Source organism: Odontesthes bonariensis, chromosome 1 (assembly GCF_027942865.1).
Source record: "Odontesthes bonariensis isolate fOdoBon6 chromosome 1, fOdoBon6.hap1, whole genome shotgun sequence".
NCBI lineage: Eukaryota > Metazoa > Chordata > Actinopteri > Atheriniformes > Atherinopsidae > Odontesthes > Odontesthes bonariensis.
The window spans coordinates 1,192,275-1,210,310 of NC_134506.1; the positions used below are offsets into that span (position 1 = coordinate 1,192,275).

The 18,036-nt window shown below is 42.2% G+C and overlaps 1 protein-coding gene across 2 annotated transcripts in view; it reads right to left on the bottom strand.

Annotated features, from left to right (window-relative positions):
• The window catches only part of arnt2 (aryl-hydrocarbon receptor nuclear translocator 2), a 99,082-nt gene that overhangs the window by 64,681 nt on the left and 16,365 nt on the right, over window positions 1–18,036 (bottom strand). For both annotated transcript variants that reach the window (XR_012768317.1, XM_075455033.1), the window contains exons 3-4: window positions 12,141–12,188; window positions 5,105–5,318 (exon numbers count right to left, since the gene is read on the bottom strand). Coding sequence is in view for 1 of the 2 variants with exons in the window: in XM_075455033.1 (XP_075311148.1) it covers window positions 5,105–5,318; window positions 12,141–12,188 (262 nt within the window). In the remaining variant the exon portion in view is untranslated. The remainder of the gene's footprint in view (window positions 1–5,104; window positions 5,319–12,140; window positions 12,189–18,036) is intronic.

Below are 18,036 nucleotides of genomic sequence, written 5' to 3' on the forward strand. Positions count from 1 at the left end.
GAAAACTGAGAAAACTGTGAAAACTGTGAAAACTGAGAAAAACTGAGAAAACTGAGAAAACTGAAAAACTGAGAAAACTGAAAAACTGAGAAAACCGTGAGAAAGCTGAGAAAACTATGAGAAAGCTGTGAGAAAACTATGAGAAAGCTGTGAGAAAAACTGAGAAAACTGAAAAAACTGAGAAAAACTGAGAAAACTGTGAGAAACTGAGAAAAGCTGAGAAAACTGAAAAACAAAAAACCGTGAGAAAGCTGAGAAAACTATGAGAAAGCTGTGAGAAAGCTGTGAGAAAAACTGAGAAAGCTTTGAAAAACTGTGAAAAACTGACAAAACTGAGAAAAATTGTGAGAAAGCTGAGAAAACTGAGAAAAACTGAGAAAACTGAAAAACAGAAAACCGTGAGAAAGCTGAGAAAACTATGAGAAAGCTGTGAGAAAGCTGTAAGAAAACTGTGAGAAAAACTGAGAAAGCTGAGAAAACTGTGAGAAAGCTGTGAGAAAACTGAAAAACTGTGAAAAACTGAAAGCTGTGAGAAAAACTGAGAAAAACTGAGAAAAGCTATGAGAAAAACTGAAAAACTGTGAGAAAACTGAGAAAAACTGAGAAAACAGAAAACTGTGAAAAACTGAGAAAACTGAAAAACTGAAAAACTGAGAAAACCATGAGAAAGCTGAGAAAACTATGAGAAAGCTGTGAGAAAACTATGAGAAAGCTGTGAGAACTGAGAAAAACAGAGAGCTGAGAAAAACTGAGAAAAGCTGTGAGAAAACTGAGAAAACTGAGAAAAACTGAGAAAACTGCGAAAACTGTGAAAAACTGTGAAAAACTGTGAGAAAACTGAGAAAGCTGTGAGAAAGCTGAGAAAGCTGAGAAAACTGTGAGAAAACTGAGAAAACTGTGAGAAAGCTGTGATAAAACTGAGAAAACTGTGAGAAAGCTGTGAGAAAACTGAGAAAACTGAGAAAGCTGTGAGAAAGCTGTGAGAAAACTGAGAAAAACTGAGAAAACTGAGAAAACTGTGAAAACTGAGAAAAACTGAGAAAACTGAGAAAACTGAAAAACTGAGAAAACTGAAAAACTGAGAAAACCGTGAGAAAGCTGAGAAAACTATGAGAAAGCTGTGAGAAAACTATGAGAAAGCTGTGAGAAAAACTGAGAAAACTGAAAAAACTGAGAAAAAGTGTGAAAAACTGAGAAAACTGTGAGAAACTGAGAAAAGCTGAGAAAACTGAAAAACAGAAAACCGTGAGAAAGCTGAGAAAACTATGAGAAAGCTGTGAGAAAGCTGTGAAAAACTGTGAAAAACTGACAAAACTGAGAAAAATTGTGAGAAAGCTGAGAAAACTGAGAAAAACTGAGAAAACTGAAAAACAGAAAACCGTGAGAAAGCTGAGAAAACTATGAGAAAGCTGTGAGAAAGCTGTAAGAAAACTGTGAGAAAAACTGAGAAAGCTGAGAAAACTGTGAGAAAGCTGTGAGAAAACTGAAAAACTGTGAAAAACTGAAAGCTGTGAGAAAAACTGAGAAAAACTGAGAAAAGCTGAGAAAAACTGAAAAACTGAGAAAACTGAGAAAAACTGAGAAAACAGAAAACTGAAAAACTGAGAAAACTGAAAAACTGAAAAACTGAGAAAACCATGAGAAAGCTGAGAAAACTATGAGAAAGCTGTGAGAAAACTATGAGAAAGCTGTGAGAACTGAGAAAAACAGAGAGCTGAGAAAACTGAGAAAGCTGTGAGGAAAACTGTGAGAAAGCTGTGAGAAAACTGACAAAAACTGAAAAACTTTGAAAAACTGAGAAAACTGTGAAAGCTGAGAAAACTGCTAAAAACTGAGAAAGCTGTGAGAAAACTGAGAAAAACTGAGAAAACTGTGAAAAACTGAGAAAGCTGTGAGAAAAACTGAGAAAACTGAGAAAAACTGAGAAAAGCTGTGAGAAAAACTGAGAAAACTGAGAAAACTGAAAAACTGAGAAAAACTGCGAAAACTGCGAAAACTGTGAAAAAACTGAGAAAGCTGTGAGAAAGCTGTGACAAAGCTGAGAAAGCTGAGAAAACTGTGAGAAAACTGAGAAAACAGGAAAAATGAGAAAGCTGTGAGAAAACTGAGAAAACTGTGAGAAAACTGTGAGAAAACTGAGAAAGCTGTGAGAAAGCTGTGAGAAAACTGAGAAAACTGTGAGAAAGCTGTGAGAAAGCTGAGAAAACTGAGAAAGCTGTGAGAAAGCTGTGAGAAAACTGAGAAAGCTGTGAGAAAACTGAGAAAACTGAAAACTGTGAAAACTGTGAGAAAGCTGTGAGAAAGCTGTGAGAAACTGAGAAAGCTGTGAGAAAGCTGTGAGAAAAACTGAGAAAACTGAGAAAAACTGAGAAAAGCTGAGAAAAACTGTGAGAAAACTGAGAAAACTGAAAAACTGAGAAAAACTGAGAAAACTGAGAAAACTGAGAAAACTGTGAAAAACTGTGAGAAAACTGACAAAGCTGTGACAAAGCTGAGAAAGCTGAGAAAACTGAGTAAACTGTGAGAAAACTGTGAAAAGCTGTGAGAAAAACAGAAAAACTGTGAGAAAGCTGTGAGAAAGCTGTGAAAAGCTGTGAGAAAAACAGAAAAACTGTGAGAAAGCTGTGAGAAAGCTGTGAGAAAGCTGAGAAAACAGGAAAACTGAGAAAGCTGTGAGAAAACTGAGAAAACTGTGAGAAAACTGTGAAAAGCTGTGAGAAAAACAGAAAAACTGAGAAAGCTGTGAGAAAGCTGTGAGAAAGCTGAGAAAACAGGAAAACTGAGAAAGCTGTGAGAAAACTGAGAAAACTGTGAGAAAGCTGTGAGAAAACTGTGAGAAAGCTGTGAGAAAGCTGTGAGAAAACTGAGAAAGCTGTGAGAAAACTGTGAGAAAACAAAAATGTGAGAAAGCTGTGAGAAAACTGAGAAAGCTGTGAGAAAACTGTGAAAAACTGAGAAAACTGAGAAAGCTGAGAAAACTGCTAAAAACTGAGAAAACTGTGAGAAAACAGAAAGCTGTGAGAAAACTGAGAAAAACTGAGAAAACTGTGAGAAAAACTGAGAAAGCTGTGAGAAAAACTGAGAAAACTGAGAAAAACTGAAAAACTGAGAAAAACTGTGAGAAAGCTGTGAGAAAGCTGTGAGAAAACTGAGAAAAAAGAAAAACTGAGAAAGCTGTGAGAAAACTGAGAAAAACTGAGAAAGCTGAGAAAGCTGTGAGAAAACTGAAAAACTGAGAAAAACTGTGAGAAAGCTGTGAGAAAACTGAGAAAAAAGAAAAACTGAGAAAGCTGTGCGAAAACTGAGAAAAACTGAGAAAGCTGTGAGAAAACTGTGAGAAAGCTGTGAGAAAAACTGAGAAAACTGAAAACTGAGAAAACTGTGAGAAAGCTGTGAGAAAGCTGAGAAAACTGAGAAAAACTGAGAAAACTGAGAAAGCTGTGAGAAAAACTGAAAAACTGTGAGAAAGCTGTGAGAAAACTGTGAGAAAGCTGTGAGAAAGCTGTGAGAAAAACTGAGAAAACTGTGAGAAAGCTGTGAGAAAGCTGTGAGAAAACTGAGAAAACTGTGAAAAACTGAGAAAACTGTGAAAAACTAAGAAAACTGTGAGAAAGCTGTGAGAAAACTGTGAAAGCTGTGAGAAAACTGAAAGCTGTGAGAAAACTGTGACAAAGCTGTGACAAAGCTGTGAGAAAGCTGTGAGAAAGCTGTGAGAAAACTGAGAAAACTGTGAGAAAAACTCTGAGAAGTCTGCGTGTGGTTGTGTGTCTCCGTGTGGCCCTGTGATGGACTGGGGACCTGTCCAGGATGTACCCCGCCTCTCGCCTGATGACCCCTGGGATAGGCTCCAGCCCCCCCGCGACCCGACCGACGGATTCAGCAGGTATAGAAAATGGATGGATGGATAAATTTAAATGAACTTAACTAAATTGAAAACCACTTCTGTGTCCACTCCAGTGAAGCATCATACTGAAGAGTGACTGAGTGATTCTTCATTAGTTTAATAATTGTTTACTATCATTCATTATTATTATCCTTTTCTTCACTGCCATGTGCAGATATGACAGAGGACGGCTACCTAAACTTTACTCCGGCAACACTTGACTCTCTCGTTGACAGCACTATAGTCTCAATGTGTACAGCACTGGACAATGTTGCCCCTCTGAAAAGGAAGGTAATCAGTCAGAAGAGGCTGGCTCCTTGGTATAATTCACAGCTGCGTGCTTTAAAGCAGACTGCAAGAAAGCTGGAGAGACAGTGGCGTTCCTCTAATTTAGAAGAGTCTCAGTTAGTCTGGACACTGAAAGAAGAGAATAAGAACGTCTCTATTTTCTTGTCAGCACTGTAGCCAGGATGACTAAAGCTTATTTCACAACTTCCTTTTGAAGCCTGAACTAATATCCCTTAGCTTGACATTGCATCATGTATGCAAGGACACAGGCGGAATGGGGTTTGAAGTTGATCCACCGCTAATAGGCCTCTGAGCAGACAAACCATCTTTTTTTTTCCTATTTGTCTCGGTACCTAACTTACTGCACTTACTCCAGCACTAGTTATGCTCTTAGCTGTTTGGTTTTGGAAGGAAATGCACTTCTGATTTCTTGTGACCTGAAGTTCTTTTGCCTACCGATGTGAAACACACTTATTGTAAGTCGCTTTGGATAAAAGTGTCTGCAAAATGACCGTAATGTAATGTAAAAGGAAGGTAGTGACAGAATTGGAAAAATCCCACCCTGTCTGTGCTCACACAAATCAAGCTAGCACAAGGAGGAACAGGAGTGGGTTAACAAGGATGTCGTTAATGTGAGACTCATAGGCCTTGTATTCCTTTAACTCTCAGCAGAGATGACTTCATGAGCTTCTTTGCCAATTTCGATCAGAGAGAAGATTAATGGAATCCTTGCCACTATTATCATCAAGTACAGCAGCTTTAGAAGTATCTTTACAACCCGATTTGTATTTAGACGGCTTCTGTCCAGTCAAACTCTCAAGTCAAGCTAACCACAGCGATAGCTTCTTGTAAACCATCAACATGTATTTTAGACCCAATCCCAACCAGACTGTTCTGACACAATAACATGCTGATTGACTGTAAGAATACTACCTGTTCAGTAAGAAAGGAGGGCTTATAGGCCCCATCAGTAGACGTGTTGCCAGTTCCCCTCATGGATTTCATATGGGACACAGCCATGCGCAAGATGGTCAGCTTATCAGGTTTTCGAGCCAGGGCACTACAAGTAGGGACCATGTCTGACAGTTCAGTGATGTACTGGGTCATTTTGTTGCGCCGACGTCGCTCAATCTCACTGTGGTTCTCCCTAGAAAGAAGGAAAGAGCAGTCAGACATTTGGAGGATGCAGCCACGTTTGAACAAACTTTCAAAAGCTTGGATGCACATGGATCTTTGATATGTTTTACCTTCGGTTTACTTTGACAGCCGTACAACACCAACAAAAAGCAAGATGATTGTGAAATATTTTACTCGAACAGATAGGGATGTCCCAATCCGTTCACGTGGTTTCAGACTCGATCGGAATCGGACGTTTCATCCCGATCAGGGATCGGATATGTAGCCTATCTATATATGTATATTTATTAGGGACCGAGCAGTGAAACTGCAAGGACCCTATTGTATCTGTAAGGAATATTGTTTCTTTCTTTCTTTCTTCTTATTCTTTGCAAAAGGTATGCAAAAACTCAGGAAATTTTGCAAGCGCCACCTGCCAGTCGACGACATGAAAGAATCTAAACTTTATATTTTTGGGAGTCGCTCATTGACTCTGTAGCGCCCCCTACGATGCTTTAAAATTGTCACCGCAATGGGGTTAGTTTCGCGTGGGACGATGAAATTCGGTACACTTATTCATCATGCCCAGACGCACAAAAAAGTCTCATGCCGCCATGGTCCCACGTTCACAGGAAGGCGGCCATTTTGGATGGAAAGTGCGTTTTCTTGCCATTTTTGCCCGATTCCACGCCTTGCATATGATCAAACTCGTCCTACAGATTTAATCCTACAGACTTCAAATTTGGCCAGGTTACTCTTAAGACATGGGGGGGAAAAAAATCATTGGGCAACTTTTTCAAACCTCAAAGGGCGTGGCCGTGGAGACGCCTCAAAGTTTGATGACTCGCCATCACTCGCCACAAAAAATTAAGTCGCTTCTAACTCCCACATACATTATCCAATCTGTCCCAAACTTCATACGGTTATTGCTAGACCCAGCCTGAACGCGCACATATAAAATAGTTACACCCACCTATAGCGCCACCTGCTGGTGGTTGGAAACGTCTTTTTTTCCCCCACACCTCGCATTTGATCGAACTCCTCCTACAGATTTAATGCGAAAACCTTCAAACTTGGCCAGGTTACTCTTAAGACATGGGCGGAAAAAATCATTGGCCAACTTTTTCAAAACTTAAAGGGCGTGGCCGTGGCGACGCCTCAAATTTATGACTTGCCATAAAAAATTTAGTCCCTTATAACTTCCACATACATTATCTAATCTGTCCCAAACTTCATACGGTTATTGCTGGACCCAGCCTGAACGCGCACATATAAAATAGTGATAAACACATACAGCGCCACCTGCTGGTGGTCGGAAACGTCTTTTTTTCCCCACAACTCGCATTTGATCAAACTCCTCCTACAGATTTAATGCAAAAACCTTCAAACTTGGCAAGGTTACTCTTAAGACATGGGGGGAATAAATCATGGAGAAACTTTTCCAAAATCTGAACGTGTGGGCGTGGCCAGGCGATGAAAATCGTGTGATGGCGTTTGTGATTTGAAAGCCTTATCATCATCACAAAGTCATGAAACCTGGCACACACGTCCACCCTCTCGACCTCGTCCGTATGTAAAGGGTATCGTGCGTGGGCGGAGATAAATGGCTCAGTGACGCCCCCTAGAAATTTTCAAAAACCCCTCCGCATTGGGGTTATTATGTGCTCGTACATACGCAGAGGGTATCGTGGGTGTGGGCAGAGCTGCAGCTCCAACGTCCAGCGTATGCCCCAACGTACGCACATCCCAACGTACGCACACCTCGGTCCCGCTCACAGCTGCTTGCAGCTTTCTAGTTCTCATTATTTATTTTTTTATCAGAACTATAATATTTCAAAACAAATGGGAAAAAAAATAACAGCTTAGTATTTCTGTTATGTGGTGGTACAGAGTCAGACCGTCTCAACCATAGACATAATATACGCAGACGCCTCAGAAGCCCCTTTCACACTGCCGAATAACCCGCGTTTAATTCGCGAATTTAGCGTGTCCGCTGTTGCGTTCACACTGCCGACCCGGGCTGCCGCGTCAACTCGACTCGCCTTTCGACCCGCGTCGGACCCTAGTCTTTTTGCCGAGCCGAGTTTGATGTGAACGCAATCGACGCGGGTCGGACGTGGGCGTGACGTGAGGAGTTTAAAAGACAGAATGGACAGCTGATTCAGAACAACAGCGACAGGTGAGGACAAGTTTTACTCTGTTTTAGCCTACATCAAGTTCGAGACATTTTTAATATGGCCAACTGGGGAGACAAGGAGGTCCGCGAGCTCCTCAGCCTCCGAGCAGAGGACGTTATTTACCGCCACATGTCGGGGACGGTGAAAGATGGACCTCTGCTGGAAGGGCTGGCGAGAAAGATGGGAGAGCGCGGTTTCCCACGCAGCAAGACGCACCGTAAAGTAACATCTCCATGAACTGCATTGCAAAAACGAGTTTTCAAGGTGTCCCGCCATCGTTTGTTTGAAAAATTTGATGCAGACAGGTGTATTTAACCCTACCTCCGGCGCATGGCTTGTGCCTACGTCATTGCACACGCGCAGCATTTTATGTGTTTCGTGTGACGCTCTGCCACTAGGCAACGCCCCCTGAACTCGGCTTCAGGCGACACGGGTCACCCTGACACGCCAAGCGTTCACATTGCTCGACGCGGGTCGAAGGTGCAATTTGGACCCGCTAAGGTAGCGGGTCGCAGTGTGAAAGGGGCTATAGACTGACGCTGCCTGTTGAAGCTGACGTATCAGTGCGGCCGCCATCTTGGATGGGTCTCCAATGCCTCCACACTGCATTTATTTCCACTGAGGAAGGTGTATATCCCCAACTACAATAATCAGAACTCCCAGAATTTTAATATCTATGGTCTCACCTCCACACAGAAACATGCAGCATGACGTCACTTTGCTGCAGTAAAGCGAAGCAGAACACGGCAGCAGCTTGAAGCTGGGGGCCGAATGTCTGCGGTGTGGAGGGATTTTAAAGTGGAGGACAAAAACATTGCCATTGCAAACTTCGGATTTCAAGAAGTGGCGAGGACATGGCTAACATCCCTGATGAGAACAGGGACAGGCTCAAACCTGACAAGGTAGAGATGTTGGTTTTCATTCAGAAAAATGTACATTTCCTTCTGTGAAGCCAGAGGAGGAGAGGAAGAATTAGGAGTGCAGTTAAAGCACATTACTGCCTTACTTTAGAACAGGGGTCCCCAACCACCGGGTCGCGGACCGGTACCGGTCCGCAAGACATTCCAAACCGGGCAGTGAGATTGGGGGGGGGGGGGGGGGGGGTTTATGTTTATTTTTTTTTAAAAAAGACATGGAAATCGGGAATTCTTTCATTTCACTCGCTAGATTCTATACTTGGAAACTGCAAAGATTGCATTATAGGAGGCCGATTGTGCACGTTTATTTTTTTCAACGATGACTGTCTGTCTGTCATCATATCCTAATTTGTAAAAGCATCTGCTAAATGTAATGTCTGTTGAACGTAAAGTACAAAAAAAAAAAAAAAAAAAAAAAAGTATCTTCCCCCGACCGGGGCGCGGGAACAAATTGCAGAACCAAACCGGTCCTTGGTGCTGAAAAGGTTGGGGACCCCTGCTTTAGAACACTGTGGCACTTTTATTTGCTTATTTGTTTCCATGCCTGCAGGTATTTCAAGCTGAGCTGCTACTCGATTTTATATCAGACATTGTTGCACTAAACTACAATGTGAAGAATTTGTTTATTACTTGATTACTTTTATTGTTCAAGCTACCTCACAGAAGTGCTCTGTTTATAATTGTTAAATGATAAAATAAGTGAATAAAATAAAAAAATCAGGGACATCCCAGATCTGTTTCTTCGCCGTCCTTCATTTTTTTAATGTACTGTAGAAGTATCGGATCGGGACTCGGTATCAGCAGACACTCAAAATCCAATGACTCGGAGGCAAAAAAAACCTGATGGAGACATCCCTACTAACAGAGGCCTGCAGGGAGGCACTGTATCAGGTTCTAAGGAAAAGGCTTTCAGAAGCTCAGTGTTTACCAGACATAATCTCCTGCACCCACTGTTAGTTCTGCCAAAGGGTTTGTAGTGTTGGGTCAATCTGTTTTTTTGCTTGTTTGGTAGCAGGAATATTCAAAAGTTGTAGATGGCTTTATATGAGTATTTGAGCACAGGTGGAACAGAGTCCAGCTCAACTGTGATGAACTGTCTGAGGCTGACACATACAGCGTACCTCTGCCTCTGCTGAAAACAGCAATACACTCAGTGTTTTACCTTGGGTTCTACTGGATGCCAATGTCTCAGGTGTTCCACTGAGTTCAGCCAAGCTGAAATATACATCATGTTTCTTTCCTTCAGGAGATCCTCATCCACTTTGCGTCAGTGATTTAAGACGACAAAATACCACAACGCTTTTAACATCTTTGTTTCCTCTACTATGCAATAAGCTCTTTGGAGCGCTGTTTTCTGTGCTGAGCAAATTGAAATACTTACCAGTGTAACATGTACTTTCATATCATTTGACTGGGACAATGCACATCAACAAACATAACTGTAATAATGCCAGAGTTAGCCAAAAGTCTATTCATTTTATCATTATTATTTTTGGGGGCTTTTGTGCCATCTTGGGACAATGTGACAGAGCTGGACTGTTAGGACATAAATGGCTTAAATATCAGGGCCAAACTGCTTTTATTAGAAGAGGCTGTTAACAGCCAGTGAGTTGGACTCTAATGAAGCGGAATATGTTATCTTGCAGCCTGAGTCCCCTGTCCTGTTTGCCTGTGAGCTGCCTTCCTCCTGCTGGCGTTCCAGTGTGAATGCTCAGCACAGCCCCTTCCCCCACGCTCTCCAAACACTGCCCACTGTGTCTGCACTTTAGCACCCTGACAGCAGGGTGTCATCTATTCAATGGGAATAGCACATGTATGAACAGGAACTGGAAAAAACATTTCATGATATAAATATTAAGTTTTCCTCAGCCCTAATAAATCCCATATGGAATGCCAGTGTGCAGTCAGAATCAGAAGTGTACTTCCTTCTATGGTCAGCAGGGAGCAGCTCCTCCTCCCAAACAAATCCACCTTCAGACATAAAGCACTCCCTTCATAACCTGCACACAGGTTCCACCCCAATGTGAAAGGGAAGAGAAGCTAAACAAATAGAGATCAGTCAAACATGACCCAGTCTACAACAGGCTCAGAGTACGCCCCTGCCCCACATCACCTGAAGATTCTACAAGTCAAACTTGTATCACCTTGAAATATTCCCGTTACTCTTGTGTATTGGTCCCAACGTGTTTAATTAACGGCCCACAGCGACAGCTCAGCATACTGCTGAACACTTTATGATGTTCTGCCAACCTTAGAACAACTTTGCTCTCAGGAGGGCGTTCATTAAACCGCTTTCTTCTGCAAAATACCTCAAATGTGTTCGTTTGGATTCAAATCTCACACACCATCTGTTGTGGCCATCTATCAATTTAGTTTTCTTTGGGCAGTTAGAATATACTTTAGTTAGTTTGGAATCAAAATCTGTAATTCATTTTTATATTTGAAATAGTTTAGATTATTTTGGTAACTTTTAGACCCTCCCATTAATTACAGAGATTAAGAACCCACCAGGACCGGGGGGGGGGGGGGGGGCGTGTTGGAGGAGCTTTTTGTTTGTCAAATGTCCGCTGTGAAGACGGGAGGTTTTGGTAAAATTAGTTTTTGACTTCTTTTTGAGCTTGTAAAATCAGATTAAGTTAACTTTGGTTTTCATCTAAGTTGTAAGAGCTATTGTTATTGTTTTGTTCATATTTTTTGTTGTAAATAAACTACATATATTTTTTAAACAATCAAGTCGGAAGTGCGTGCAAGAATCGAACCACCTGTTGCCACCCACGGCCTTTCTTAGAAAATGTTGCTTTGAAACTTAGAAGGCCGGGACACCACCTCTGTGCTCCAGTGTTGTGACAGAGTAATCAGCTTAGCACCCCACATGTTGGAGCCATCTGAGCCGACTGGTCTGACCAAAGTTCTCATCAGGGTTCTGTGTACGTTCTTTGGCAGATCCAAATCCTGGAGGTTGTGTGTTATCTGGGAAGCAGTCCACAGAGGCAGGTGTCACATGCCCAGTACCCAACCTGAGGTGACTTGACTAACTGTGGCACGACTTAAGGTGGAGCTGCTGCAGCTCTCATTAACACTACGGTTTGTTCTGCACCTGTTCCCACTGCTTTTCATCTGGTCATCACTGATTTTCCTTTTCCATCTTTGTGAAGAGATTGTTCACTTTTATCAGTTCATTCTTTTCCATGTGGAGTCCAAGCTCCAAACCTGAGGACGTTCTGGTGGTTTTCATGCAGCAGGGCTCACTGGAAATCAAAAGTGTTCGAACTTGTGTGCTTGTGATCACAAATGTGTTCCTATTTGTGACAAAATATCTGTATTTATGGGCCTGTAGGAGAGATGATGTTCAATATGGGCTTCCTCCAGTATTAGTTTTTATTGCTCATAAGAGGAACTACTCAACAGGTCTCACTTAGAAATAATGCAGTTCCTGACAGTCATTCATCATTTGACTTCCAAGCGGTGTTGCAGAGGGTGTACTTGTTTCTGTTGTCCACTGCACCAACAGACTGCTGCGTTTTTGATGGAGGGAACTTAAAACCAAACCATGGGATGTCCATGTCAGTGTCACAAATGGGGGTATCTGTTGGATACTCGAGGAAGGTTTTCTTCCTTGAAATGATTCCATTCATTCCAAACCAAGGTAACTGAGGTTCAATCATTCCAATCTTATGGTGCCCACTGATAGCCTACAACAAGAATTGGTTGCAAAATGTCTAAGACAGGACCAATGCTGTCTGCTTTCAGAGCTCTCACCTTGAAAATTTGCTGGGTCCTTCTCCATCTTCATCATCAAAGTCCATTCTGAAAAGCAAAAGACGGGAACAGTTATTACTTCTGTTTAAACTGGGGGGAGACACACTACCACAGCTGCTATTGAGCGAAACACTGTGGACACACACACACACACACACACACACACACATACATATTTATAAATATATATATATATATATATACACACACTATATTGCCAAAAGTATTCACTCACTGTAGGGAGCAGAAGGGCCTTGCCACTGCTCGAACCACATGTTGTTTAGGACCAGAATGAACTCTGTCTACACAATGAAGAAGATGTGGCAGCATTCCCAGACAGCAGGTTCCAGATAGAGATTGGGTTTGGGCCACGTACACACAGAATGCTATCAAGAGGTATAAGAAGATCTCACAAACTAAGCTCATTGGGAATTTCCGTGCATGCTGAAATGTAGATGTCTCGGTGACGGTCTGTTCAATAAATTCCCCATAAGAGGCTGCAAAGGTGAGTCCGACTGCTCTTTTCTCCACAACACCACCCATCCAAATCATTACATTCAGGTGTTCCAGTCACTTCCATGGATACAGGTGTATAAATTCCAGCACCTCAGCATGCAGACTGCTTCTACAAACATCTGTGAAAGAATGTTTCTCTCTCAGGAGCTCAGTGTATTCCTGCGTAGTACCATGATAGGATGCCACCTGTGCAACAAGTCCAGTCGGGAAACTTCCTCTCTGCTAAATATTCCACAGTCAGCTGTCAGTGGTGTTATAACAGGGTGGAAGTGATTGGGAAGGACAGCATCTCAGCCAGGAAGTGGTGGGCCAGGTAAAATGACAGAGCGGGGTCAGCGGATGCTGAGGCTCATAGTGCTCAAAGGTCGCCGACTTTCTGCAGAGTCAGTAGCTGCAGACCTCCAACCTTCATGTGGCCTTCAGATTAGCTCAAGAACTGTGCATAGAGAGCTTCATGGAATGGGTTTCCATGGTAACTGCATCCAAGCCATACATCACCAAGTGCAATGCAAAGCGTCTGATGCAGTGGTGTAAAGCACGCCACCACTGGACTCTACAGCAGTGGAGACGCCTTCTCTGGAGGGACCAATCACGCCTCTGCATCTGGCAATCTGATGGACGAGTCTGGGTTTGGCGGTTGGCAGGGGAACGGTACTTGTCTGACTGCATTGTCCCAAGTGTAAAGTTTGGTGGAGGGGGGATTATGGTGTGGGGTTGTTGTTCAGGAGCTGGGCTTGGCCCCTTAGTTCCAGTGAAAGGAACTCTGAATGCTTCAGCAAACCAAGAGATTTTGGACCATTTCATGCTCCCAGCTCTGTGGAAACAGTTTGGGGATGGCCCCTTCCTGTTCCAACATGACTGCGCACCAGTGCACAAAGCAAGGTCCATAAAGACTGGATGAGCCAGTTTGGTGTGGAAGAACCTGACCGGCCTGCACAGTCCTGACCTCAACCCGATAGAACACCTTTGGGATGAATTAGAGCAGAGACTGTGAGCCAGGCCTTCTGTCCAACATCAGTGTCTGACCTCACAGATGAGCTTCTGGAAGAATAGTCAAAAGTTCCCATAAACACTCCTTTCCAAACCTTGTGGAAAGCTTTCCCAGAAGAGTTGAAACTGTTACAGCTGCAAAGGGTGGGCCGACATCATATTAAACCCTATGGATTAAGAATGGGATGTGGCTGAAGTTCATATGTGTATAAAAGGCAGATGAGTGAATACTTTTGGCAAGATAGTGTATATATACCCATGTAATAAAATTTGCATTATAAAAAGCTAACAGAGCCCTGCATCACACTTTCTTTGAATGAGCATAAATACAAATGTATTAACCAACATTTATCATAACCTTACGCTTTGTGACAATATCAAGCTGCCTCACAGTCAGCAGATAAACAGTGAATACTGCTCAGTTCAAACCAACAGATGGCATGTAAAGTCCATGCAGTTCAGTTCAGTTCAATTTTACTCGTATAACACCAAATTACAGCAAATGTAATCTCAAGGCACTTCGATGACACAGTCCGAGAGATGTGATGTCAGGGTGAGCTGAAGACTTTGGTGAACTACCAGGAAGCACTGCAAAGAGCTGCTGAAGTATAGAGACAGCGTGGTGTACTGCATTAGTGCTGCTCACAGGGTTTCATGGATACTTTCCTCATATAATAAGGACAATTACACATACAATTACATTCATTGGAAACTTCTATCTGCTTAAAATGTTAGCCAATCTTCATTTCCTTAGATATTTCCAGGAGACAGGAAATAAATGCAAAGATTCACTGAAACATGTTCCCACATGAACATAAACCCAGAATCTGAGGCAGAACCAGAGTTAGTTCAGTTCTGAGCAGCTTGAAAGAGAATATCTGCAGAAATTTCCATGGTAACAGCTGCAGTGATTCACTGAAACATGTTCCAACATGAATCTAAATCCAGAATCTGAGGCAGAACCAGAGTTTGTACAGTTCGCTTTATGCACGGCTACTTCCTGGTTTGACACATTATAGCCAGCAGGGAGCAATGGCTGTCCCCCCTACTCACAGCTGCACAGGTTCTGAGCAGCAGTGGCACAGACCCAGAACCCAGGTGATGTTTCCAACACCACCACAATTACCAAATTATGTCATGTAAGTCTTGTTCCTTGTTCTGTCATGTAAGTCACATCAACTTTCAATAAGGCTGAACCTAGAGCATCCTTTCATATGACAAACAATATGTGATCATATAAACTAAACTAAACTTTACACAAAGTAAATAAGTTCTTATACAACATTTGTTTACAGGGCTTTAAGCCTTGTCTGACAAATGAGATGGTAGTGTTGTCAGCTAGGCCCAAAGAGAGGAGATTGGCCGAAGGGATCAGGTAATGTGTAGGAATGGGTAGTATTTCTGCTACATGTATTCAAAATATTTACTTTTTTTTTTTGACTAGTTTATGACCATTGTGATCTGCACTTTACATTAACGTCTAATTTACATTAATCTCTAATTGCACTGAATGTCCATACACAGACACGCCCTCCCTGTAGTGTAGAGCTACTTAACACTGAAGTATAATTTGATATGGAAAGCATTTATGATAATTATATGATAATAATAAACAGGCTAACTAACTGTTAAGTTATGTGTATGTTTCCAGGAGTAACTTGTACAAAGGGGCCTGTGACCTGACCTGTGCCCTTCCAGACATGTCAGTTCTGCGGGTGAATGAGGTTTACCAAGGCATGTCAAGGGAAACTGCTCCGCTTATAACAACTATAGGAATAGCAGGGGATGTACCGTTGGTGGACAGTGCCTTTGGAAAAGTACAAGAAGGGAGTGTTCTCTCCTATCAGCTTCCAGCATGGAGTCAACCAAAAACTTGTCCACATACCACTGCACCACCACGACCATCCTTACCCCTTGATGACTACTGTCTGGGTCCATCAGAGTGCTGTTTTGTGTTATCCTATCATCAACAGCTGCACATGAATTCTCTAGCAACATCAGAGGCCATGGCGCACCAAATAGAGGAAAACACAAGACAGCAAAGCACACTGAAGGAATGGCATCTACTTAGAAAGCCGCGTGTGACTTCCTCTAGATTCAGGTAACTTTAAACTTGACGTGACGTTGTGACGTGACAGTCAGCACATTTGATTTTTCTTGTAATTTAAAAACTTAAGTTGTTTGTATATGTATTGCTTATTTCTAGAGAAGTTTGCCATGTGAGGGGACTGTCCTCAGCAGAGAGCCTGGCACTGAGAATCTTGCGGGCCAGGCTATCAGATTTGAGAAATGAAGAGGGGCCTTCAGATGGAGCCCAAAGCAGTAGAAGAATACTGCTTTGTTAAGGAGGTAAATCACTACCCTTGTGGTTTTATCATCCACCCCCATGCACCTTGGCTTGGCTCATCACCAGATGGGTTGGTGTATGACCCTAAAGCAGAACCTGTGTTTGGACTGCTAGAAGTGAAGTGCCCAAATGTGAGAAGCTATGTAGACTGTGCCTACCTTAGGGTCTCCGATGGAGTGTTACAGCTCAAGCAGTCACACACATACTACTGGCAGGTACAGGGCCAACTACTCGTCACTGGTTTGAAGTGGTGCGATTTTGTTGTCTACGCCGAAGACGACATCTTTATTCAAAGAATACCCAGAGATGGGGGAGTCATAAGAACAATCAAACAGAAAGTTGACTACTTTTACTTTTACTCTTATCTACCAATGCTTTTGGCTTGAAAATTTCTGTAAATATTTGTACCTTTTTCTGTCAGTTTCACACTTTCAGTAAATAAAGTTCTGTTTGTTTAACAGTCAAGCTGCTCTTCTTTATGGCTTCAAAAACATTGTGTATTTCATTGTGGTCATTACAAACAGCAGTTACACAACACTATTTTTAAGTGCTAATGAATCATAACCTCAAAATACACACACACCAGTAACATTTATAGGGAAATAGGTAATTTAATAAATTATTGGTGACATGTACATGACATAACAATTTCTATACATTTTAGAAAGTGAAGAAATGTTCAATCCAATTCCACTTTCTCTTTTGAATTTGTAAGTCAATGGGATCCTGGCATGTTCTTTTCCACAGGTCCACATTGTATAGATTTGTAAAGATGAACAATAAAACCTGAACCAAAACATTTGAACTGACTGGAAATTGAACTGATTGAAAGAACTATTAAAAACTAAATGCTATGCACTGCACCTTCATCCTACTTAGACCAAGCTTTAACAAGTGGACCACACTGGTAGTTTAACAGGAGGTACGCCACTACATACAGCTGATTAATGTTCCCAAACATATTAAGGGGGATGACTGTTTCGAAAAATTTGTGCTCTTTCAGTCTCCGATTTAGGTGCTCTCCATGCACCCTGAGGTGCGCTATTGACTGGGTCTCCCTGACCTCGTGTGCTGTCATCTGAGGTCTCCCAGCTAAAAATGCAGGCCTGTACACCTTACAGGGCACAGAGTCATCAACAAGGAAGCCTCTGTCCACCATGATGGCCATATCTGGCCTAAGCAGAGTACAAATGCCAGACTCCACAAAGATCTGCTTGTCGCTCACTGAGCCGGCAAAGAGGGGAGAAACAAAGGTTACCGCACCATGGGGGGCCATGCCAATCATTCCCTTGAGGGTACAGTGGGACTTGTAGTTTGAGTAAACCTCACTCTGCAGTAATGGAGAGGTTGGTGTCTGGCATCTGAGCTCTGTGCAGTCCAGGATTACAGCAGTATCAGGGTAATCTTGGAACCCCACTGGCAAGTGCCCTTTAATTTTTTCTTGAGACATCCAAATTTTCTGTGAGCCAAGAACACAGAACAAAAAACTGCTCCAGGTCAGAATGATCCTGCTGACGGTAGACTGATGGACACCATACCGGTCAGCCAAGTCCCTCTGCTTCAGTCCAAGAGCAAGGTAGTTCAGGACGAGGAACAGTTCATCTACTGGCTGTAACTGTGTCTGTGTCAGATATATGAGAAATATTTTTAAAATGTTCTTACATTTGCTGGATATTCCTAAAACGTAATATGGAATAGGACACTACTGTGAAATAAATTACTGTTTATGGTTATGTGATAAAATGACACAAATAAATTGTAATAACATACCATGGCAGCACTTTGCTTTGCAGAGACACTCTTTTCTGTTCTTGCTCTGGTGACTCGAACCATAAATTGCAGTGAAGGTTCAATGAGCTGCCAGAACCGCATTAGGTGGTCATAAGACGAAAACCTGAAAATAGTAGAAATGTCATGGCATGCATACACATGTGTAATGAGATGTCAAAGACAGCAGTCATTTTGGAATGTGAATTTTATGTTAAATTTCAGTTTTACAAAAATGATTTAACGTTATTGGATTGAGGACAAAGTAAAAAGCCT